At 43.2% G+C, this 23,371-nt stretch overlaps 2 protein-coding genes across 3 annotated transcripts in view; one reads left to right on the plus strand and one right to left on the minus strand.

Annotated features, from left to right (window-relative positions):
- Positions 1-233: 233 nt before the first annotated feature.
- On the minus strand, positions 234-10,013 carry NUP43 (nucleoporin 43). The gene is made up of 8 exons (XM_082480309.1): positions 9,877-10,013; positions 9,358-9,480; positions 9,040-9,117; positions 7,970-8,147; positions 4,838-4,973; positions 3,789-3,940; positions 2,704-2,826; positions 234-1,349 (listed from the first exon to the last, which is right to left on the minus strand). Exons 1-8 carry the CDS (start codon positions 9,994-9,996, stop codon positions 1,135-1,137), a joined length of 1,125 nt encoding a protein of 374 aa, XP_082336435.1. The 5' UTR covers positions 9,997-10,013; the 3' UTR covers positions 234-1,134.
- A 6,082-nt stretch (positions 10,014-16,095) lies between these two features.
- The window catches only part of PCMT1 (protein-L-isoaspartate (D-aspartate) O-methyltransferase), a gene marked incomplete at its 5' end in the record, with an annotated part of 37,075 nt that continues 29,799 nt past the window's right edge, over positions 16,096-23,371 (plus strand). For both annotated transcript variants that reach the window (XM_082481297.1, XM_082481296.1), the window contains one exon: positions 16,096-16,363. In XM_082481297.1, the coding sequence (XP_082337423.1) occupies positions 16,096-16,363 (268 nt within the window). The remainder of the gene's footprint in view (positions 16,364-23,371) is intronic.

A 23,371-nucleotide genomic window follows, 5' to 3' on the forward strand; every position in this document is an offset into this window, starting at 1 on the left:
GCTGTTCTTGCCACCGTGGAAGTACACTCTAAAGTGGCTTTGATAGAAAACACCGTGTAAAAAAAAAACTTATAATCTAATCTGCTGCTGCCCAAATCCTGAGGTTTCCCTCCATCCTTCAGATTGTATGCCCAGGACCACTCCAAATAACTTAGGGTCATTTACCCTCCTGCAAAGATGACTACAAGTACACCTACTCACTACTAATTTAGTAAGTCAGACCAGTATTCTTGTGCAAAACTTTTTATTAAAAAGAGAAAGGGTTCTCTGCAACAAAAGGTAGATAAAACACTAATCATGAAATTTAACTTTTTGAAGATTGCAACAGACCCGATGTGAAATTTTGATTGTGACAGACTATGTCTCAAGTTTATAAAGTCTTATTCTCGCACCTTAAAACATAGCCAACACATCCATCAGTTATGACCTCTTAACTTTAAAAAAAAAAAAAACAAACACTTTTCTACTTTTCTCTTGGGAGTTACCACCACATTATTAAGTTTTAATGTGCAGCATCCATGATGAAGCTGTAAATAATCCAAAATAACATTACTAAAATGCTAAGATTCCTATAGAACCTTTCACATTTCACAGCTTTAGCAGTTTTCCTTTCCAATTCTCATGAACTAACATAAAAAGTTGTTTCCCTAAATAGATAAAAAAAATCAGCTTAAAAAAACCCCATCTCTCTCAGGTGACATAAAAAGAATTTCAAAGAACCCCATAGTTTGGCCTTGGAATTAATACTTGAAAAATATCTTTACAGGGAAAAAAAAAATTGGGGGGGTTTACCTTCTCTTCACTATGTACGTGTGTGTGTATTGTGGACATCAGTTTACAGCAAATACCTTGCCCTAGCGACTACCTTCCTGCTTACCAAAACCAAACAGGCACCAGGGAAGAAATGAGAACAAGCTTACATGTAAGCTTGTTCAGTTACCCATCCTGCAGCATCAATAATGAGTGACAGCTGTCAGAATCTGAGATACCTTACATTTCTTCTGCAGTACCGGCAGCAAGCTGTAGGCCTCTCCCCCACATGCTGATAAACAGACTAATGAGTCATTAAGAATGAATCTGACATTTCCCAGTAGTTCAAGTTGATCAGTACTTCAAAGGGATACTGGAATGTTTTCATGCAAAAAGTTGTCTGTTCACGTAAATAGCCTCTGCATCAGTACCATATACTAGGCACGGTCCTAGAACATCTAAACTATTCACAGACAAAGTCTGATTTGGAATTAAGTTGGTGATCTCCATGCGGTCTTTGGTAGGATCATTGCTGAGCCAGGCACTTACTACAGACTGGTTAATGGTATTGTGGGAAAAATAGGTAGTGCTTCTTCCTCCTGAAAGAAGGGAAGGGAAACAGGGAAGAGAGGGAAATGTGTTCCAATTTAGTTTATACATTCTCAGAATTTGGAGAAACATAGTGGATATGGGACAGACATAATGGGAATATCATTTCACATTTAAGTCAGTTTTCAGATTAGTTAACACATGTTGTTGTCTCTCGGGCAAATGAAGGAAAAAATAGCTAAACAAAATAATAATAATCAAGTACTTGAAGTGATTATAGAAACCTGCTACCAGCTCTGTCCTCAGCTGCATTTCAAATTGGGAAGCGAAATTTAAGAGGCTCATTAGAGCCTCTTAAATATATGGGTCAGTACAGCTATGAACTCATCTTGCTGAACAAACTGTGTAACTACCTACAAGTTCTTCTAGGCAGACACTAAAGCAAGGACAGACCTAAGAACAAAAGTCTGTTTAAACAGTGTCTTGCTATATTTGGGGCATCAGCTTTGCTTTAATAACACTTATTCCTAACTGTCCCTTCTCCCTGCTTACTCTGCAGCAAGTCATATACCTGGATTTTTTATTTTTTTTTCCATATAACATTTTACATTCAAAATGAAGTCTCATACTTTGAGAACTATCATTCAGCATAAACAAGCAGCTGAAGTGGTGCTAAAGGATTTATATTCAATATACCAGAAAACATGCAGACTGCAACTTGAATCGGTTATCCTGTTGTTTCCCTGTATAGAACTGAGTTTGAATGGCAACTTTGAGGCCAAAGGCAGCAGGTGACATTTGAAAGCATCCCCACTATTTACAGTCTGAAGTGGTAAGCAATTAAACAGTCTTTTTAACTAGGAATGTGAACATGAGTGTTTATATTAAGTCAGTGTATCTTTAATTAAAATCCAGCCATGATACAAAGGGCTCCAGTTTCACTCATTGAAAGTTCCAGTTATGACCCTGAATAGTAAATTCATAGTTCCCCTGTCCTGTTAACATATAAATTATTTTGGTGTTATAGCATTTTGTATATCTTCCTCAGAGATTTAGATAGTAATGTGTCATTTAGACTGCCTTAATGTCTTTTCTATATACAGGTGATTTTTAAGTGAACACGATATATCTTTGAAATACTAGATGTGCCCCTTCACACACTGGACAGAGTACAGCAGATTAAAGAAACCCACAAAACAGACCACAAAAAACCTCACATAACTGTTAACCTTATAAGTAGTTTTCCTGAAGTGCCTATCAGGGCTTTCTAAGCTAGGAAACCAGCTTTTTTTTTTTTTTTTTCTGTATTAGAATTCTGTTATTAATTGGGTCATGTGAGAACATTGACTTGAATTATGTTGCCAGCTGACAAAGTCAGTGCAGACTGACTTCAAACATCCTTACCTTGATGAAGAAAAGACGGTTTTTCAGATATGTCTGTGGAAGTATCCCAGTGCCAAAGAGATCCATCTTCAGAACACGTAAATAAGTGATCGGGCTTGGAAGGATGGAAGTGAACTTCCCACACTGGAAGTATCAAACCAAAGCCAAATAAAACACTTCAGAACAAGTATTGAGTACTTTGCTCAGTGCACTTTGCCTAGTATGATGTAGACATGCACCTACAAGAACCCAGGCCCCCACCAAAACCTTCCGTTCTTAAGTGTGTGTGTGTGGGAGACCTAAAACCCCACCCTTAGTTATTTACTGCAGTTTTCCCACCCCAGGAGAGAAAATAAAGACTCTATTTTGTTGCATTTTCAGTACTGTGAAAATTGTTAAGGGTTAAAATCTTATCTGAACTAAGGCATTCTGAATGCTTTCTCATGCCATCTTCCCTACTGTTAAGTTTAAATGTGCACACAGCATGCATTCCTTCCCAGCACACGTTATTATTTTGTGTCTAAATACCACAACTGTGGAAAAGATATTTAAGTCAGTAAAACTTAACATCTCAAGAAATATTTTTACCCCTTAAATATAATTGTGGCATCAAGTCAAGATATTTTCAGCACAAAATTAATTGCCATCTTGTTCATATAAAGTTACCAGGAAAGTGAGCTGTTTCAGCATTGTGAAGGCACCAAATGGATCTGTACTATCTTCAACTTCCCCTCCTTCCTTATGTGTGCAAGTTTGTTAATAACTGCATTCTTGCTTTACTATACCTGCATACCATAGCATCGATTTCTATGACTATATATACATACCCTTCTAGAAACATAGTCATTCTGATTAAATGCATCTAAATGACTCATTACAGAACTGCTTCCTGAGGCTAGTTTTAGTTTAGAGCTGGCTTTTAGGTAAGAAGTCTCATGTACAGAGAAGGAACAAACTAAAGCCAACTGGATGAAAACATCTTCAATAGCAACTATGTGATTGTTTTTTATCATAGTTACACCACCTTTTTTGTTTGTTTGTTTAGAGAAATTAGAAACTTTTCTAAAATGCCACCTTTTTCTCCTCCCCCCACTTCAGATACTTACTTTCTGCTTCATGAGCATTCAGCAGGGACACTGGTATGGTACCCTGCCTGATGTCCCATATACTTAGCATCCCATCCTGGCCCCCCGTGGCAACAATATGCTGCTGATTGGGATGCCTGTCCACACAGTGCAGTGGAACTCGGTCACCTGTCCTGCAAAGGAGAAGAAAAAACACCCCAAACATGAATTCTTTATTCAGCTTCTATTTTCTCCTTCTTAATCCACAGGAATGTTGACAAACAAAGTAACAGTATCAACTGCAGCTTCAGTGCCTGAAGCATCTGGTCACTACAGGCTGAAGGCACATGACATCTACTGGAATTTAGAGGTATGGCAGTAATATGAAGCTGCAATTGGATGAGCATTGGATTCTGTGCCCTATGGTATATAGGCATCTACACGCTATCTGACAGCTTTACATGAGTGAGATAACGTTGCGTACAGGTAATACTCTAAGTATACCTGCAATAATAAAAACAGTTACTCTGAAATTTGAGTTATGATTACTGTTTGAACATTTACTTAAGAGTTACAAAGGGAGACTGGGCACTAACAAAACCAGGTACGCCTATTAACAGCAATGGGAATTATTCTACAGACAACAAGAGGATCTGAACCTAGCTCAGCTTGTTTTCTCACAATACTGCATAAGGCACAAAATTATCATTCAAATGCCAGAAACTTTGTATTAGGCCTGTAGAGAAACACAGATGTAAAGTATGCTTAGTTAGGGAAAGAGAAGTTCTGGGTTGAGGGTTGGTTTGTTGTTTTTTTGTTTTTGTTAAAAAAGAGCAAGTATACAGGTGCAATAGTCCTTCAAGAGTTAAATCATAAAACAGACCACCTAATACAGTGCTCAGCCGCAACAATAATTCAGCCATTAAGCAGTCCGCTTTTGATTATTTAAATACCATAGAGGTTAAAAACTTTCTAAAATAAATCAATCATTTATCATCCCATTGTCAAGAAGGTATCAGGAAAGACTTAAATCAGATTATATAAAGCAGCACATGCTTCTCAGTAAATATGCAATAAAAAGAAGGTCTTACAAGGAAAATATTTGAGATGGATCATTTCTTTGCTGTCTGAAATCCCATATTTTTAACTGTCCAATTGAATTTACTGTCAAGATCTCAGTTGTGCGAAGGAAAGTCACTGCATGGAGCGTACTGCTGTCTGCATTGTCTGCAAGAGAGATGAGGAAAGCATTCAGACAAACCTACAGAATGCTAGTCTCCATTTATTTACAACACAGTAACTCTTTTTAGAAAACAGAACACAGCTATTTAAACATGGTTACAACCTCTCGGCATTTCTAGGGGCAGAGACAGACCAGTGAAATGTGGAATTTTAAGTGTTGCAAGGGTACCCTGTGAAAAAGGAGCCCTTGCTTCCTATATCAAACACTACTGAGACAAATCTGTAAGAAGCTATATTTAACTAGCTCTGGTGCTTATAGAACTACCAGTTGGTCCGTAAGATTTCTTTCTGTAGTTCCTAAGAAGAGGAATCAATTTAGCCAGGTCCATGGTTTTCATGAAAGTTTTCTTCTTGTGCTCTGCATCTACTGACACAAGGGAAGCTATGGAGCTTTTCATAATGCAGTTCTTCTTTTGAACACAAGACACAGTAACTCTGGCTGAGGACACTAAGCAGTTATATACTCAATTCACCAACTTTCTGTAGACCTTTTCCGAGAACTGTCAATGTGATATCCGCCCTGTCCCTAAAGCCAAACCAGAATTATGCTTTCCTTGTTGATCTTAACTAAATGGCAAAGCTCCTTTTTCAGGTCCTTTTCTCCAGCACTTCTTTTGGTCAGAATAATTTACAATGTCAAACACTTCACAGCATTGAGGTGAAACTTTTGAGTCTTTAAGAGAGACTAACATAGACACCATACTCATATTTTGATTCTGTTACTATATATAGACTTTCCATCTTTATTATGATGGGGTAACATTGTTAAGTCTACTTTCACCTCAAGTGTTTTAAAATTCTTCGTGTAAGTCCATACTGAAAATACAGGTGAATTTTTTTCTGCATAAGATGCAAACCTTTTCTGATATTGAGACAGACAAGCTATGTTGATGCCTGGTTACAGATATGTGAATGAGTTTTCTTTTCTGCCTACTATTTAAATGAAAGCTGAAGGGGAAAAAAAAAAAAAAAAACACACACCACAAAAGCACCTTTGAAAAGAAATGTTAGATTACTAAATACTGAAGTTCTAAATGATTTAAAATTTTGTGACAGAATAACAGTAAGTGATTTAGCAATGATACATCTTTTGGCTCCAGAAGATTTTTACATCATCTCTAACTTCGGAGACTTTTCCTATCACGATTGACTATAAAAATATCAACTTTGTATTCTACTCTTAAACAATAACAAAGATAGCAAGGTAATCCTTTACAAATATTTTATGAGGTACAAGAGTTCTATTTTCATGTTAAAACATGTTGAGGTTTCAGCTCAGCGCCTGGGAAATGTCAAGATGTCATTGAACTAGGAACCAGTACAAAGGATTGCTTACAGTATAGAACTCCATCCTGAAGAAATTTAAAGCATACTCCAAGATGTTCTCTCCCCCTTTCCAACTTTACTGTAAAATAATCTCTATTTGATGAGTTCATGCTAGTCCCTTCTACATAACTCCAGGTAAGCTTCACTTACGAGATCATAGGTATGATTGGCTTATTTATGGACCATTCCTATTTTAACATTTCCATTCCCATTTCCAAAAGGAAATTTCTCCATTGATTTACATGTGATTTCTTAAATGCTTATGTGCCAGCAAATCTGAATGCAGTCTTACTGCAGTGTAACACTGGCTGATGCTACCACTACAAAGCAAGCGTTTTTATGTAGTACTATCAAGGGAGCGCTAAGAAAACTAATAACTTGCACCCTGCACATTATTAAATCTGTTTATAAGCATCTGAGCAATTGCCCTGAGAAAAATACAGACTTTTTTTTGTGGACATCTGCTTCCTGTAAGTCAGGAAAACTTTCTACTTTGTTAAACGTATATACAGATATTAACACAGACTATCCTGGTACAAGTAAAAATTTTATAATAATCCTTTTTGACTGTTAATGTTCTCATCCCTCAAAGAGGAAATGACTGCATTTTGTGGGCATGTGCAAATAAAATCTGCTTCATGCCCTGCTACCTTCCCCCCTTTTTTGTTTTTTAAAGCATAGAAAGGTTTCCTACCTGAATTCTCAAGGAGCTTCAGTAAAGAACTGTATGCAATTAATAGGATTTATCTTGTGTGTATATATACAGCCACGCACACGTAAGTACCCCCTCTAGAAATCCCAGAGCACTTCCTTCTTTAACTGGCTTATCACTGTGCAAATTCCTTCATCTGTTAGAGGCAAGATTTTGCTTGAGGGGAAATACAGGTACTGTGTCAAACTGAAGCTTCAAGGAAAATGTCCCCATTTAATAATGCCACTATCAAACATGGTGTTACTGTCCTTTAAATTATTTCTGCATTTAAGTTTCATTTCCAACAGATGCTACAAACTTGTATTCTATTTCCATGAGACTAATATGATAGTTGAGAATAACCAAGTTTTGACACCTTTTACAAACATCTTACTCTATCACATGATCTATTAGTCTAGGAAATATGGAGTTTTTTCACTAAGGGAGAAGTGATCACTGTAAGCCATGATATTTGGCAGAAGAACAGGGTACAAACAGGTTTCTGGTTCTTGGTGTTCCTTTAGACAAAGAGAAATAGATGTTTCTGAATATGAACACCATGAGGGTTAATCTTAGTACAAAAAGCAAATTGAAATGACCCTTTCACTGACCTCCAGTTATGAAGAACTTGGGACACAAATCTTGAAATCCAATCTTATTTCATGCATACTGTTATAGCATTTAACAATTCTAGATTAAACAGAAGCCTACAGAGAACATTAACTTGAAACTTCTTCATCAGTTAAAACATTAACTTGCAGACATCTGCACGAATATAGAAATACATCTGAAATACACTTCAGGTTTCTCAAGTCTGGAGGAATACAAGAATAATCTGGAGCAAACACATTCAACTTGGGAGTATTTAATTAAATTCTCAACTGACTTCCTACTTTTTTTTGTTATTATTTGAGAAGCTAAAACCCAAACAAACTAAAATAATTTGAACAGTTACTTGACATACCTATAGTTCTGACTGCATCCTTTTGGTCAGCTCGGAAAAGATTTATTCTACCATCTTCTCCAACAGAGACAATTTCAGGGTTGTTGCAGATGACTCCAGTACATGCCGCTCCACTGCAAAATGTGTCTTGATCCACATGATAATGGGCTTTCTCCCACTGCTGGCTGGCAGATAAAGTCTAAGTAGTAACCAGACATGAAATTCTGCTGTTAAATAATGATCCTGATAGACCAAAGCTTCCGGAATACTCACAAAACCAGAACCAAGCTCCAAGAAAGCCACACTTCCTCATAGGAATTAGAATCTCCTATACAAATAAGAATCAGAGATCTAAATTTTCCACACCTCTTAAGCACACAACCCTTCAATGAAACATTGATTATTTCTTCCCTGAACTATCTTTTTCACATGAGCTAAAAATCAGAACAAACACAATTTATTTATGAACTGTGAAATGTCTTTCCCCAGGACAAGGGAAAAGAGCTGAGGCCTTTACAAAATATAAGTTCAAATTGAGATTTTGATTGCAAGCAATTTAGTTTATTTTATGTACCATATGAAACTATTATCAGATATTAGTCTTTATTGTATCATTGTGAATATATAAAAAAGTCATTATACATTTATTATCAGTGATTTATAATCAAAGCAAAAGACTTCAGAGTTTACACATCTAAGTGACACTTGTGAGAAGAAATTTAACATGAGTCATTTAGTTCAAGAATTCAAAAACTCTAATAAGGCAGGTACAGGTCCATTAATACACACTCCCCCAAAACAATCTAAACTCTTAAAGTATGCTTGCAGTGAATGGATTATTTGGTTATAGATATATATACTAGCGGATACCCCAGTCTATCTGGCTCTGGAATCTAATTCATGTAGTATGTGTGCAAAATACTTTTTTCTTTCCTTGCATGTATAAAGCAAATGCTTTTTCTAACAGACTTCAAAAATTATTTTGGTATGCACACATTTCTTGCTCCGGTAGTTTTGAGAAATCTTATGCTAAGATCAAAGTGACCTGTGTTACACAGAATAGCAGCTTAAAGCCAGTGCAAGTTACTCACCTGGTTATTTTGATGATGACGGAATACAGTTACAGTTCCTGTTGACGAGGCAACCACGATTCTCTCTTGATCCAAAAACTAAAAAGATATAATAAGCATGCTATTAGTTGATGTCAGTACCATTTTGACTTTAGAGTAACCTAAATTATTGATACAAATAGTAAAAAAAAAAAAAAAAAAACACACAAACAAAACCATGAACTGATATTGTTTGCTTTTGCCCTTTTTCTTCATAACCATTTTTTTTTTGGTCATTTTGACAGCTCACCATCACTTAATTTCTCTTAATACGGATCTATTCAACACAGCTATTTTTACCTGCATGTCCATAACATCACCGTTGTGCCTGATGTCGCACAGCAGCTGAGGCTCTCCTTGATATTCACCATTGAGGCCCACATTTCCAAGCTCTCCAACAGACCAAATGGAGATCCTGTTATCCTGTACGGAAATGACACCACCAGTTTTACTCGAAAATGCTTTTTTTACTCGAAATGCACGGCCTTCTCGCTACAGCCGGAGAAAGCAACAGGCTGCAGGCCGCGCACCGCCCCGGGGGAAGCCGCCACCGGCCGGAGGGAGGGAGGGAGGGAAGCGCTCGCCGGGCAGGATAACCCTGCCGAGCAGCGGGGCGGCCCCCCCGCCTTCCATCCGGACGCCAGCAAGGCACGGCCAAGCGCCAGCCGGGACGGCGAGCTCCGGCCCCGCTCTCCCGCGCCAACCGGCGGAGGCTGAGGGGGCCGAGGGGCGCCGCCGCCGCTCCCACGCCCCGGCGGGAAGGACGCGCCGCACCGCGCCGCGCCTCCGGGCCGGCCGGCCGGCCCGCCCGCCCGCTACCTCGTTGTCCCAGGAGCCGGTGGCGAAGAGGTCGGGGGGCTGGAGCGCGGCGGCGGGCAGAGGCCGCCAGCGGGTCTTGCTGATCTTCTGAGACACGAACTTGGCGCACACCTCCTCCATGTCCACCCCCGCCGCGCGCCGGCTCCCGCCCGCCCCGCGCCGCGCCCGCTGATTGGCTGCAGCGCGACGGCGAGCGTGGAGGGACAGGCTTAGGGCGCGGCGGTGAACGCGACCGCGATCGCATCCGGGCGGGCTGGGGCCGGGACCGGGCATGGCGGGTAGCGGGGCGGTGGCCTGCCCGGCACCGCCCTATGTAGCAACCGCACGGCACCAGCTGCCGGCGCTTACCGAGGCTCCGTCGGTCGCGGCTGTTCGCTAACCGGCAGCCGAGGGAAGCGGGCGCGGGGGCTGCCCGCCCCGTGCTGGGGTAAACCAGCGCACACCGCCCGGGCGTTATTTGCAGAATCGGGTCCGGGAGAGGAAGAAATAAAGAAAGAAGTGAATTTGCCGGTGTGCTTACCTGTCTGCTTAGCTGGGCCGTCTTCCCCCCAGGACGTTATGCATCTGTCTCATCTTTGCAAGGTCGCCGACTTTTTATTTTCTCAAAATCAATGACTTTTAGAGCAACTAATCATCTCCGGTCTAGATTTGTTTTTAAATATCTGCGAGTGATACTCTCCTCCCTCTGTCAGCTTCCTACCTGTACAGAAAGAAGTACAACAGTAATTTTTTTTTTCTTCCAAATAACACATTAAACCTAACAAGAACGTGCATGTACTTCCTTTATCGTATTTCACTTGAGACCTGAACAACTGTGCAATAAAAAAAGTTCAGAGGTTAGTTGTAAAATGAGCTACAGGCTGACATAGCTACGTTGTCATTTCAGAGGATTCAGTCACCGCAGTGCAGTAAGGGACTTTCTCACAAGCACCATCCTACTTTTACAATCTGATTTTCTGCTGCATTTTTTCCAAAGCTGCCACTGTCAGCTCTCTGACAGGTGGACTTACCAGCAGTAGCAGCAGTGGCTTGGTCAAACTTTCACCTCTGTTATTGCAGTTTGCCTGCCAGAGCCATCTGTCACATTTTTTCTATACAGCATTGAGTCCCTCCTCAAGTCCGCAGTGCTGTTTTGTAACCCTTCAGTTGTGATACCAAATCAGTGATATTTTATACACTTTGTGGATCATTTGAGCTTCAATTGTGAGCAACTTGTATTTTCACGTGCAGCAGAATCCAACGCTGAACATATTCAAAAAGCTGGTGAACATATTCAAAAAGCTGAATGCTATTGTAGTCTGCCATACTGCAAGCCTTAAAACAGCTTTGTTGCATGCCACAGTAGCATTATTATTGTACAGTAGCCAATACCTCTGCTGCCTTGTATTAAGCTGCTAACGGCAATCCTGCAAGTCACTGTCAACTCCAAGGGTATTTTCAGCTAATTCTCATAACACTTGTGAGAAAGGTCAATAGGCAGCCTCAGAATACAGCTCAGATAGCTAAAAGTGGAAGAGATAACACTTCGGGATTATTGAAATGTTTTATTAGGCAAATATTTTTGTTGGTTAGTTTTTGATTTCTGTGTGTATTTCTTGTGCTCTTGGATGCTTGCTTTCTTTGCTAAGGATTGCTTCTTCAAAAGCATTTGGGAAGTGTTAAGGGGAGTAGGTTGGACATAGAGGCTTATTTTCATTAAGAGGGAAAGAAGAATCACAATTTTTCTTCCCTGTCTTACACTTTTTTAAGGAAAATGTTGGCAGCATGTTATGTGATGGAGGTGAGAGCTGTGATGGAGTTAGGGCTTCTCTGTAAAGCTTTAAATATATTCTCTGTGTTTGATCACTATGAAAGATGTGTACCATGTTAGTATGTTTTTTTCGGTGTAATAGCAGATTTAAATAAACAAATAAAAGGAGGAAACAAACACCAGGAGAAAATATGCCTCATCAAATATTTCTGAGGTGGTCAAAAAGGATGCTAAGTCTAGACGAAGCTGACTCTGGGCATTGGGTCAAAACATATTAGCTGAGACAACAAGGAGCATCTATGGATAATCCTTAAATGTGGCTGTGAGTGTGAGTGAAAGGGAAGAAAACTGAAAGCATGCCTCTCCCTCTGCCAGAGGTTAGGGGGCCTGGGAATGAAGGCACTTGCTAGATCAGCGGATATACTAGGGCAGGATAAAGCTAACTCCGAACCCTATTTGCTTATAATCTGCTTTCCTCCAATTACCATTGAACAACATTTTAAGAAAGTTATTTGGAGACACCATATTTACTGCTGGTCATAACTCCTGGAGCCATGCCCAGTTCCATCTCTCGAACAAGCGCAGTCACTATGCAGGGTACTGCAGAGCAGATTTCAGAGCAGAGTGCCAGGGCCCTGGGTAAGCCCTTCTTGCCCTCACCTGGGGCTCCCATGGGGCTGGGGCACCCGCTCCTCACCTAAGCTGTGCTGTAGGAGGGCCTGTGCCCACCTACGTCCCTGCCTCGGTGGATGGCTTGACTTGGGGCCTGACTTGTCACTTTGCTTTTTGCTTGAGGGCAAAACCATTATGGTTCCCAGCCCTGCTCTGCTTGCCTCCCTCGGACACCAGGAAACCGTGGGATGGTGTCCTGCTGTGTGGCATTGTCATCCATGGCTCCAGGCTCACCTTCTCTCACAGAGGGGTCCCGGTCCTGCTACTCCCTAATGCGGGGAGTCATTGATGTGCCTGGGTCCTTCTCACCTCCTCTTTGAGTGCAGGGCTGGGAAAAGAGGGATGCTGAGTTCAAAATAATGTGAACTTCTGAAATGGAAATACAAAATGAAGGTACACACCAAACTGCCTTGAGACTGCAGGAAAATAAATGAGATGAAGGAGAGTGATTAAGTTAAAAACAGAATGGAGGCAGGGAGAGGAGTGACTGTAGGTGTAGAAGCCAATTAGTGTGGGGTTTGGGACATAACTGCGGAAATGTTCAGCAGGAACATTTCACACGGAAATTTCTGCTTGTGGTATGTATATGCAGAAGCAGATGGGATCAGACAGTGATGATCAACTTTTCATATGCTTTTTAAATTCAAAGAATTTTAAAAATCTAATGGGTTCATGAGGTGGGAGGAAAGGGATGAAACAGAAATAGTAGCATGGAGGGGTTTATATATAAATGTATGCAAGTACTGCTAAGGGATTGAGATGTGGGTGAATGTGTGGAAAAGGAGACAGATCCGATGTGGTTAAAATTAGTGGGATCTCCGTGTCAGAACAATCAGGTGATGGCCCACTCTGGCTGCTGGCATTCACATGCCTCTTCCCTGACAGGGCTGTCCATGCACCAAGCACAGACCTGGAAGTCTAGGGAGATGGCTGTACCTGTGGAAGTTGGAGGTGCCAGCAACTGGCAGTGGGCATCCAGGGACCAAGGTGCTCACGCTGGTTTGGACAAGTGAGGGGGAGGAGGATAGAGGAATGCTGAGTGTCAGAGCAGATGGAGTGGTTCCACGTGAATGCTGATGGCCAGAAAACACTTTTTTTTTTTTATAATTTCTGCTTGTCTTTTACTCTAGTGTAGAATGTCTATGTTCCTTTCAGTTTTGTCTTAATGGATATGCTCTTAATATGTTTAAAAAATGCACTCATGGCCTGGGGTTACAGAGCAGAAAGAGCTAGGGACCCTCATGTTTGTTTACTGCACAAATGGGTGCATCCTGCCACTATTGGTGTGTGTTAGTTTCTTGGGGCCCTTTGAGGCAACTTGGCTTGTCTTAAAGCTCCTGGAGACTTGCACAGCCAAATGCTGCTTCCTTCACACATGCCTGGTATACATCCAAGACACCCCAGATATCGCTTAGGAAGGCTCACACTTATGTTTTTGTCATTCTCTGAATAGTCATGCCAAGAACGTAGCCAAGAGATGGACAATAGGTACATTCAGTCCGAAAGTGCCTGGGCAAGTCTGCAAGTTCCTAGGAGGTAAAGGTGGGCTCCTTCTGTGTGCCCTGTGACAAGCTTAACCCTAATTCAAGCTGGTCCTGGTAATCAGTGTCAGTTCCTATGTAAATGGTTTCTCTTGTGTTTCTGGTCTCCCGAGGGGGTAAGTATCCCTGGAATGCTTTTAAACATGGGCCAGCTAGTTTCTTGCCAACAACCTCTCTATGGGAGAGCAATGCAGTTTGCTTGCATCTGACAACAGAAAATGTCTTTTGCATTTAAAACAATGAAGTGGTTTTGTGTGTGTATTTTTACAATGTCTGTCTGTTCTGGGTATTTGGTGCCCTTTGGGAATTCCTCTAACTCCATGGCTTCTTTCCTTCTCTCCCAGCCCACTGGATGTAACAGGGAGACCTTTTATATTCTGGGGCAGGCAGGGAGTCTCTCATGGACTGTAGAGCAGTTGCCAGATCATGCTTCGGAGAAGTTCAATGGAGAATACAGAATGAAGCAGTGGATCGGTCTCTAGGATTAAAAGACCCAGATGGGAAAGGTCTGGCAAGTTTATGGGTGGGACCTGGTGTATACATTGGGCAACTGCCAAATTTGCCCTGGACTCACTGCTAGCCAGAAAAGCAGATTCCCACCTTCACCTCATTTTCTTCACCTGAACCAGCAATGATGGGATGGATTATAGATGTTGTGTGGAACTGGAACAGGGTCATCCCTCCCTGGTTGGGTTCTCACACAGAAGACTGTTATCTGTGTCTACCATGGTGGCAGGTTAGGCTGCGTGTGCCCTTGTATCAGGAATGCTTTTAAGAAACAATATAATATTTTAATTTATATCTACTGGATGATACCTTGTTTTTTCTAATGTTTACACAATGTACTATTGATAGGGCCTATCCATTCATAGTTATGTATCACTATTCTCATGTTTCAAAAGGAAAGAACTGAAAAACGTGCTGTCTGGTACCAAGTAGATGACATACCTGCACTGTTGCGCCTGGTTAAGAGAGGAAGCACTGTGGAATTGCAGCCCCAGGTGTGTGGAAGCTCGTTCACAGGGACCAGAAAGGGACACAGACGCAAAAAAGTCACAGCACTGACGGCAGGTTCCCCAAAATTGTCTGCAATAATGGAATCTGCTTTCCCTTAGAAACAATAGAAACACATATAAATAACAGGTGGCAAACGAATATTGGTGGCAAAATTAATCATTAAGGAGTACCCAAGAACACCACATGACTGTAGGGAATTAATTCTATGTTTTTCTGCATTACGCTATAGGCTGTGGGAGGAACCGGAGCTGCAACTTTTCCCTTAAGATTGCTACTTCATCGTGTGCCTAGGCCGGGACAGAGCAAGGGCCACATGGGAAGTATCAGTTTAGCACTTATTAAATTCTTAAAATTACTGATTTTATGACCTAGACACCTTTTAGAAGGCATTTTAATTTGTAACATCGTCCTGCAACAGCATCGCACTAGTCACAGATCGTTGGTACCCTGGCAGCCTTTAGCCATACACGCAGGTGCCAAATCTCATAACCCCCCGTCCTTCCCCATTTTTTTTTGGTGCTGTTTTCCGGTGTTTCAGTCACATCCGTCACATCCCCTCGCGTCCCCTGCCCCGACTCCCGCCTGCGGTGCAGGGGGGCGGCAGGGCCGCCGCCGCGCCCGCCCCAACTGACCAATGGCAGCCTCCGACACGTAGGCCTGGCCCGCGCGGGCTGGCCGCGGCCAATAGGCGCGCCCCATGCAAAACGCCGCACCGCGGAACGGCGATAATTGGCTCCGTCGCAAGGGCGCGCTCTGGGCTGGTGAAGGTGTGGGGGGAGGAAGGGACTGACGGCGCCGCCGCAACCGGCAGGCCGGGCTCGGTGGCGCCGCCAGCCCCCCGCCCACTTCGGTACACGGGGTCTGCCGGCTCGTTTCACAAGAGCGGCCAAAGCTGGGCGGGGGCGGGGGGGAAGGAGTACCGACGTGCCGTTTCGCTAGCTCATTCATTAACGGAGCTCCTAAGCTGACAAACCCGCGCCTGCAGACGCGTCTCTCCCCCCACAAACCCTGTCGCTCCTGGGGCTGCCGCAGCAGCGGAGGGGCGGCCCCACCGCGCTTCCCCGGGACACCGGCGGGGCGAGAGGGCAGAGCACACATAGACACACGCGTACACCCCCGCACACCCCGCCGCGCGCGGGGATCGCCCCACGCGCCCCCCCCTCCCGCGATGGGCGCGCATGCGCGGGGGCCAGCGCGGGCCGGCGGAGCGGCGGCGGTGGCGGCGGCAGCGGCCGGAGCATGTCGGGCGCGCGTGGCGGCGGGCGCGTGGCCCCTCCCCTCGGCGGGCGCGCGGCCGTCGCCGCCGCGGCGGCGGGAGGAGGAGGAGGAGGCGGCGGCGAGGAGGCGGCGCCTGTGTCGGCGCTGGAGGTTGTGTCCTTCCTGGGGAAGCTGCTGTGCGCAGTCGCGGCGCTGAAGGCGGCTCTGTACCTGCTCCGCAGAGTGTGTCTAGCGATGGCCTGGAAGTCGGGAGGCGCCAGCCACTCCGAGCTCATCCACAACCTCCGCAGTGAGTCCGGGGCGGGGGGGAGCCGCGCGGGCGGGGCCCCTCTCGCCTCAGCCGCGCGGTGGTGGTGGGGAAGAACCGTTACCGGCCGCACACACTTCGCGTTCCCGCGGCGCCCGCCCAACCGCCAACTGTCAAGGAGCAGCGCCGGCGGGGGGAGGAGGCGAAGGCGGCGCCCAGGCGGGGGGTGTGTGTGTCTGGGTATCCGTTCGAATCCCTCTCGGGAGGGAGTGGCGAGCAGCCCCGCCGCCGTCCCGCAGCCGCGCGGAGGGCGGCGGTGGCGGCCGCTGGCGCAGGGCGGGCCCGGGCTGTTGTTGCGGGAGGAGATGCGGCGGGAGGGGCGGTGCCGATGGCGGTCCCGAAGGGGAAACGCTGTGCGGCGGCCGTGGCTGTTTGTCAGCCCGCCGTCCATCCCCGTCCCCCTCCCCCGCCCCGTCCCGCCCCGCCGTCCTCCCCGGCCCCCTTTCCGCCGCCTCGTCCCCGCCTGCCTGTAACGCTCTTGTGCGAGCTGAGGCGGAGCCGCGGTGGCGGCGGCAGCTCCGGAGGGCCCGTGATCCCCCGCACGCACCGGGCTCGGCGTTCTTCTGGCTCGGCTCCGGCCGCCTCTGCCGGGTCAGCGCGCCCGCCGGGGGCGGGGGGGGGCAGCCCGTGAGGCCCCTCGCAGGGGGTGTCGGCGGGCGCGCAGCGACCGTCCTCCGGTCGTTCAGGCCCCGGCTAAACGCAGTAGGAGTTGCCCGGGTTTGGGAAACGCGCCGAAGAGGCTGAGGTTGTTTTTGTTGCGTGAAAGGAGCGTGTGGCAGCAGTCCGCTCGTGAGGTCTGAAATACTCGCTTTTGTCCCCGGTCCCGAGTTGCTCCTTTCGAAGAGGGGGGCTAGGACCGCTGGGCGGGGAGAGGAGCTGCCGAGGCTACAGATACACGCTGTAGCCGAGCTTTCCGGTAACTGCCCGGGACTTGGCGTTCCTTGTCCCTACCGAAGGTTTGTGCGGTCCCCGTGCTGGATGTGGAAGGTGTGGGCCGGTGCTCTTCGCTGATGTACATCAACCCAAGTCTGCAGGATCATTTACGTGTGATCCAGGCTGAGAAGACAGGGCGGTAACCCCTTCCCTATTCAGAGCTTCCATTTTTCCTATTAGCCTCGGGTTAATCTGTATTAGATACCCTTGTAGTGTCACTTTTTGTTACTCCTGGTCTGTTACTTCCCTTCCTCTCCTCGAGTCAATGTCCTAGACATTAAAGGGATGTAGATGCAAGACCGCAGACAACTTTACCTGTTTGGTCTCCTTGTTATTTTGGAGACATGGGGCAAACATCCTTGTTGTTTTCTCCGGTCTGCTTATGTTAGATCTTCTGATCCTGTGGTCTTTTCCAGTATTTTCTTTTGCCGCTCTTTTGAAAACTCTTCCATCCAGTAAAGCAATATATGCTGAAGTGACTTTCAGTTTCACTGTAAAAAAATGCCTGTTTAACAGATGATAACTTCTCTAGTTAGGAGAGTTGCAGTGCATTTTTCTGTTTTGTTTTGCAACTGTAAGGGCTAGAAATACTGTGTTAGTGAAATTCTGTTCCCTTACACAGCAGGGGAAATTTTCTGACGTAAAAATGAATGTCAAGCTCCAAAATATATCCAAAAAGTGATTATTGCCAGAATTGTCTATGGCTCCGGGAACCTGAGGGCAAAACTGACTTATTTGTTGAAGAAAACAATGACAGTGTTTTTTAACACATGGAAACTGTTGAGGGCTTTGCTAATAATAATAAAAAAGCTAAAACCTATTATAGTTGGTACACAACAATAGTAGTATAGGAAGAGGAAAGTAAACTGGACGTGTTTAATATTGTAATCTCAAAATATACAGTGATGGTAGTAACCTGGAAGATTACAGTAGTCTGTAATTTCCCTGCCTCTGTCTTGCATGTGTATGCCAAAATGTTTTGAGGGTGTTAAATAGTGGATTAGAAATAAAATGTTGCGGAGCCACAGAGGCTTTTGGTCTTGCAGCAAGATTGTCTTGACCTCAGTGGGACTCCAGTGATGGCAGAGAGCTTTATCAGGCTACCAGTTGCAGGATTAAGACCATAGCTTTTAAATAAGAGTTCTCCAGGTAAGATGGTAAGCAGGTTGCTAAAGTTGGGAACACATTTAAAAGTACATTTTTACATGACATATAATTCTCTTGGGTGTGTTTTTAACAAACTTAAAAATTATGGGTTACAGAAAGACTAAAATGTTCTAGAGAATTCATTTTGAGTAGTAGTAGATCCCTCAATGTATTTAACTTCTATTTAACTTTTTTTTTTTCTCCAGAACCAGCTAAGTAGCATAGGATTTCTAGCGTTTTTATGCTTGAAATAAGAATGCAAGGGAGATGAGGTTATTTTGATGTTGTCTGAGTGTGTATCTTGTGTGTAACTTGGTAACTGAGTGTGTAATTTAGTGTGTAATTTGCCTAACTTAGAGGAAATAATGCAGGTTGTAGTGACACAGTATGTTTTCTTCTGCAGCAAAGCCTGGTTGGGAGGTTCTTGCTCCTCCCCTTATGCCACAGGTCTTCACTGTGCTTATAGAGCTCCTTGAGAGGGAGGCTGTGTTGTAAGACTGATCACTTTCTCATTACACCCCTTATGAAACATTGAAGTTTAAACTCCTCAGTATCTGTAAGTTGTTATACTATTGTGGTTAGAGAAGCAGTGAACTTTGTTATGGGTATAAGTGGGCTGGGGAGAATGGGAGCTTCTTAAACTGATTTTGCTTCCAAATGGAAAATTCCTGTAGGCTACATATTCTTTTCCTTTAAAACAGCTATAAAGATTATTATTCATCATATGTTGTTATTGACAGTTACTAACACTAGTATTTTGTGGCAATAAAGTGCTCTAATTTAATGAAACTATATTAACTTATGCTCATTGCTCACTTCACTGTTGTCTTAACTATAGAATTAACTTTTCTATAAAGGAAACTATCATTGTGTTAGAGCAGTGGTAAGTGCTTTTGTGTATTTGCATGCATATTTAAGCAAGTATTATTTCACAGAATCACAGAATTATCAGAGTTGGAAGGGACCTCTAGAGATCATCTAGTCCAACTCCCCTGCTAGAGCAGGATTGCCTAGAGCACATTACTCAGGACTGCATCCAGGCGGGTCTTGAAAATCTCCAGGGAAGGGGACTCCACACCCTCCCTGGGCAGCCTGTTCCAGTGCTCTGTCACCCTCACCGTAAAGAAGTGTTTCCGTGTATTTGAACGGAACTTCCTGTGTTCTAACTTGTGCCCATTGCCCCTCGTCCTGTCACTTGGAACCATTGAAAAGAGCCTGGCTCCATCCTCCTTCAACCCACCCTTTAGATACTTGTACGCCATAATAAGGTCTCCCCTCAGCCTTCTCTTCTCCAGGCTAAAGAGTCCCAGCTCTCTCGGCCTTTCCTCATAAGGGAGATGCTCCAAGCCCTTAATCATCTTAGTTGCTCTTCTCTGGACTCGCTCCAGCAGTTCCCTGTCCCTCTTGAACTGGGGAGCCCAAAATTGGACGCAGTATTCCAGTTGTGGCCTCACCAGTGCAGAGTAGAGGGGGAGAATGACCTCCCTCGACCTACTGGCCACACTCTTCCCTATGCAGCCCAGGATTCCATTGGCCTTTTTGGCGACAAGGGCACATTGCTGGGCCATGGATAATTTACTGTCTACCACAACCCCCAGATCCTTCTCCTCCAAGCTACTTCCCAGCAGGTCCGCCCCTAACCTCTACTGGTGCCTAGCATTCTTCCTCCCCAGGTGGAGGACCTTGCACTTGGTTTTGTTGAACCTCATTAGGTTCTTCTCTGCCCAGTTCTCCAGTCTGTCCAGGTCACGCTGGATGGCAGCACGGCCCTCTGGGGTGTCAGCCACCCCACCCAGTTTGGTATCATCAGTGAACTTGCTGGTGATACACTCTGTCCCCTCATCCAGGTCATTAATGAATATATTAAACAAAATTGGACCGAGTATTGACCCCTGGGGGACACCACTGGTTACAGGCCTCCAACTAGACTCTGTGCTGCTGATCACAACCCTCTGAGTTCTGTCCCGCAGCCAACTCTCAATCCACCTCACTGTCACCTCATTTACATGTCTTATCTTTGCTTTCACATCTTAAAAGGGACAAACTAACAGAGGGCCCTGGAACTCTTCATATTTTTCAGTGCATACTTAGAGACAAGTGACTGAAGAATATTGCATTTCTCTGTGTTTTGTTGTTTTGATTTTTAGCTGCTTGTTGCATTGTAAACATGTTCTTTTACCATTAATTTGAGGCATCATAGATGCACAATTTGTGACATATACAAAATAAACTTGATTAAAATGCACTCTTCACAACAAAAAGGCTGTCTTTGAATGTGGTGTTTCCAAGAGGGGTTCAGTTGTTTTGTTTTCCAGCAATTCTCAAAACTACTTCTAATCTTAAAAAAATGCTTTTTTTTTCTCTGAATGTTTGATTCTTGCAGCATTAGAGGTATTATAAAAAAATATTTTTCACCTTCACAGGGTAATTATTTCAATCTTTGCTTTTTCCTAACTGAAGATACTTGAGCACGTGTCTTCAAACTTGAGCAAACTTTTCCCCTAGAACATTTAAATGAAGAACTTTTAGCAAACAACACTTTTAGGAACCTATCTAAATGCAGGTTGCTGTAGGGTTAGAAATCATGCTAAAGGTAGAAATAATTGACATTTGAAATAATAGTTTCTTTTTGTTATAACTTACCATATAGGGATGCTGAGAAAGCAGGAAAAGACTGGGTAATTGGTGACTTATTTACTGTCATCTTGCTTGTTTGGAGATCTTTGGATTCTAAATCTGTATCTTTTTTCCCCCACTCTCTTTATCTTCAGTTATCTACTGTTCTCTCATCTCACAATTGGGTCATTTTGATCTCCTTCTGTCTTTCATACTTGGGCCCTTGCCAAGTCCCGTTACTTTACACACCAACATCTTAGAAATCAGTTTTTCTTCCCCACCTGCAGAACTGAAAAATTGGTCCCTCTCCAATTCACAGTCCATCAAAGTTAATTAAATTTCCTTATCACACCTCTCTTTTGCTCTTCCAATCAATATGGTATGCTGCCATATGACAATCTTTCTTTGCTTGTTTCTCTGATCATGTTGTGCCAGTGGTGGTATAACCACGTATCCATGCTTTTGAATCCATGTTTCCAGGTGAAGGTGAATTAACTTAATTGGCTGTGGCTGAAGTGCTGCATAATGTTGTTAACCATCTGTGGGCTTGTTTGCCGCTACACGCCTCTCTTTTCTCTTCCTCATCTAATAAACTTGTATCACAAAAGTTAGTAGCTGTAATTTACGAGATACCACAAATTCCATAGAATTTCGTGCCTCACTTGAGACCAGATTCCTGATTTTTCTGTGTGAATGATGTTTCAAATCAGTATATATTCAAATATCATCAGGCTCTGCGGATTCTATTCTTAGACATGGTAAAGATAGTTCTCCGAGTGTTTTATTATTTAGATGTTAAATAATTAAAAATGACATCTTGGCAAGTTTCATCGTGGTGAAGGCTTATCTACAATGAATCTGCACCTTTATTGTGGGTTTCTGATTGCTGAGGACAAATCTCTTTGGGAACTGCCATGAATGTGAAGGTATTGAATATGGCATTGCTAAGCCTAAGCAAGAACTAAACACTGGTTTTGCTTTGGTGTGTTGTGTTTTTGTGTTTGTTTTTTTTTTTTTTATTCTTCTTTCCTGCCATGTTATTTTCCTTGGTTTATCCAAATTGCTTCTGCATCTGGCTGTTTTTGCTCAAGGAAGAGTAATGTTACTTGGAGGAAAATGAAGAAGGGGAATAACAATGGAAAATTACAGCAATAAAAAACACTTAACCCAAATTCAATACATCCACTGTATAAGCGGTTATGCTGCCTGTTGTGTGCATTCAGTGAACACACTTTCCTTCAACATGTATGTTGTATTGAGGCTTGAGTGACTAAACATTGTAACTCATGGCCAGATAGTGAAACAGTTGAAAATTGAACTATAGTTTTTAATTAAAAATTAACACGTCCACTAATATGTTAGTTTAAGAATATCTAAAATTTCTTAAATTTAGTTAGTTAATGTCTCAGGTAGCATAGAGATGAAATCTGTGATGCTATTTTTTTTGAGTTTTGAGGGTTTTTCGATTTTGTTAGCAAGTAATTCAAATAATTGCCTAATAAAGTTGCCACAAGACTTTTTTTTTGTTAGCGGTTTAAGTATTGGTGATTTGCCCACGTCAGTTAAATGTTTTGAAGGAATTTCTACACCTTTGGCCTTCTGAGAGGGAGGCCTTCAAGTAAGTTAAGACAGCTTAACATCCCAGAAAATAAGAAATCTTAACAGAAAGGAAAAAACTATAAAAACATTCATCACGTTTTATCTGTGTGTAAATTAGGATTGTGTTCCTAACTGGTTGGTTGTTGTTGGCATATATTTTTCCCCTTAATATTAGACAAGGTGTTGATGTAATGTTAAAACGTACCCATTCTTTCCCACAACTATCCTAGAATTCAATGCAATGAAGTTCATGTCCTCAGTCATCCAGAAAAAAAAAAAGAGACCATGCTTCTGGCTGCTTATTTATATCACAACACTTTATAATCAGTCATTTTAATTTAAAAATGTTTAGTTCTTTCACTTGATTGAAGATTTAGATTTTTTTTTTTTTCCCCTCTGGTTGGGTTTAATGGCATAATACTATTTTTCTGGTAGGCTGAAGCTGCCTAATAATCCATAGTAAAATGCAAATAATTTTGCAAATCTGTCCTTTACAGGTGATTACTGTTGCTTGTGGGCATATTGCAAAGAGGGAATCTGGTATGTTTTAGTTTCAATATAACTCCAAACTTTTCTTTTAATGCTAGTGTTTCTTTTATCCTGATACAGTACTAAGAGCTATTGGTGAGCTTGGAAAGAAATGCATAATGTTCTTGTTCTTTTGAATGAATGTTTCTGTGAATATAATACCTCAAA

Source organism: Vanellus vanellus (assembly GCF_965231255.1).
Source record: "Vanellus vanellus genome assembly, chromosome: 3".
Taxonomy (NCBI): domain Eukaryota; kingdom Metazoa; phylum Chordata; class Aves; order Charadriiformes; family Charadriidae; genus Vanellus; species Vanellus vanellus.

Coding starts and splice junctions, on each gene's coding strand:
- NUP43 (XM_082480309.1), bottom strand. CDS start 9,996: ATGGAGGAGGTGTGCGCCAAGTTCGTGTCTCAGAAGATCAGCAAGACC. Junction 8,148..9,039: donor GTCATCATCAAAATAACCAG/GTGAGTAACTTG, acceptor GTTACTACTTAG/ACTTTATCTGCCAGCCAGCA. Junction 2,827..3,788: donor GAATGCTCATGAAGCAGAAA/GTAAGTATCTGA, acceptor TGATACTTCCAG/TGTGGGAAGTTCACTTCCAT.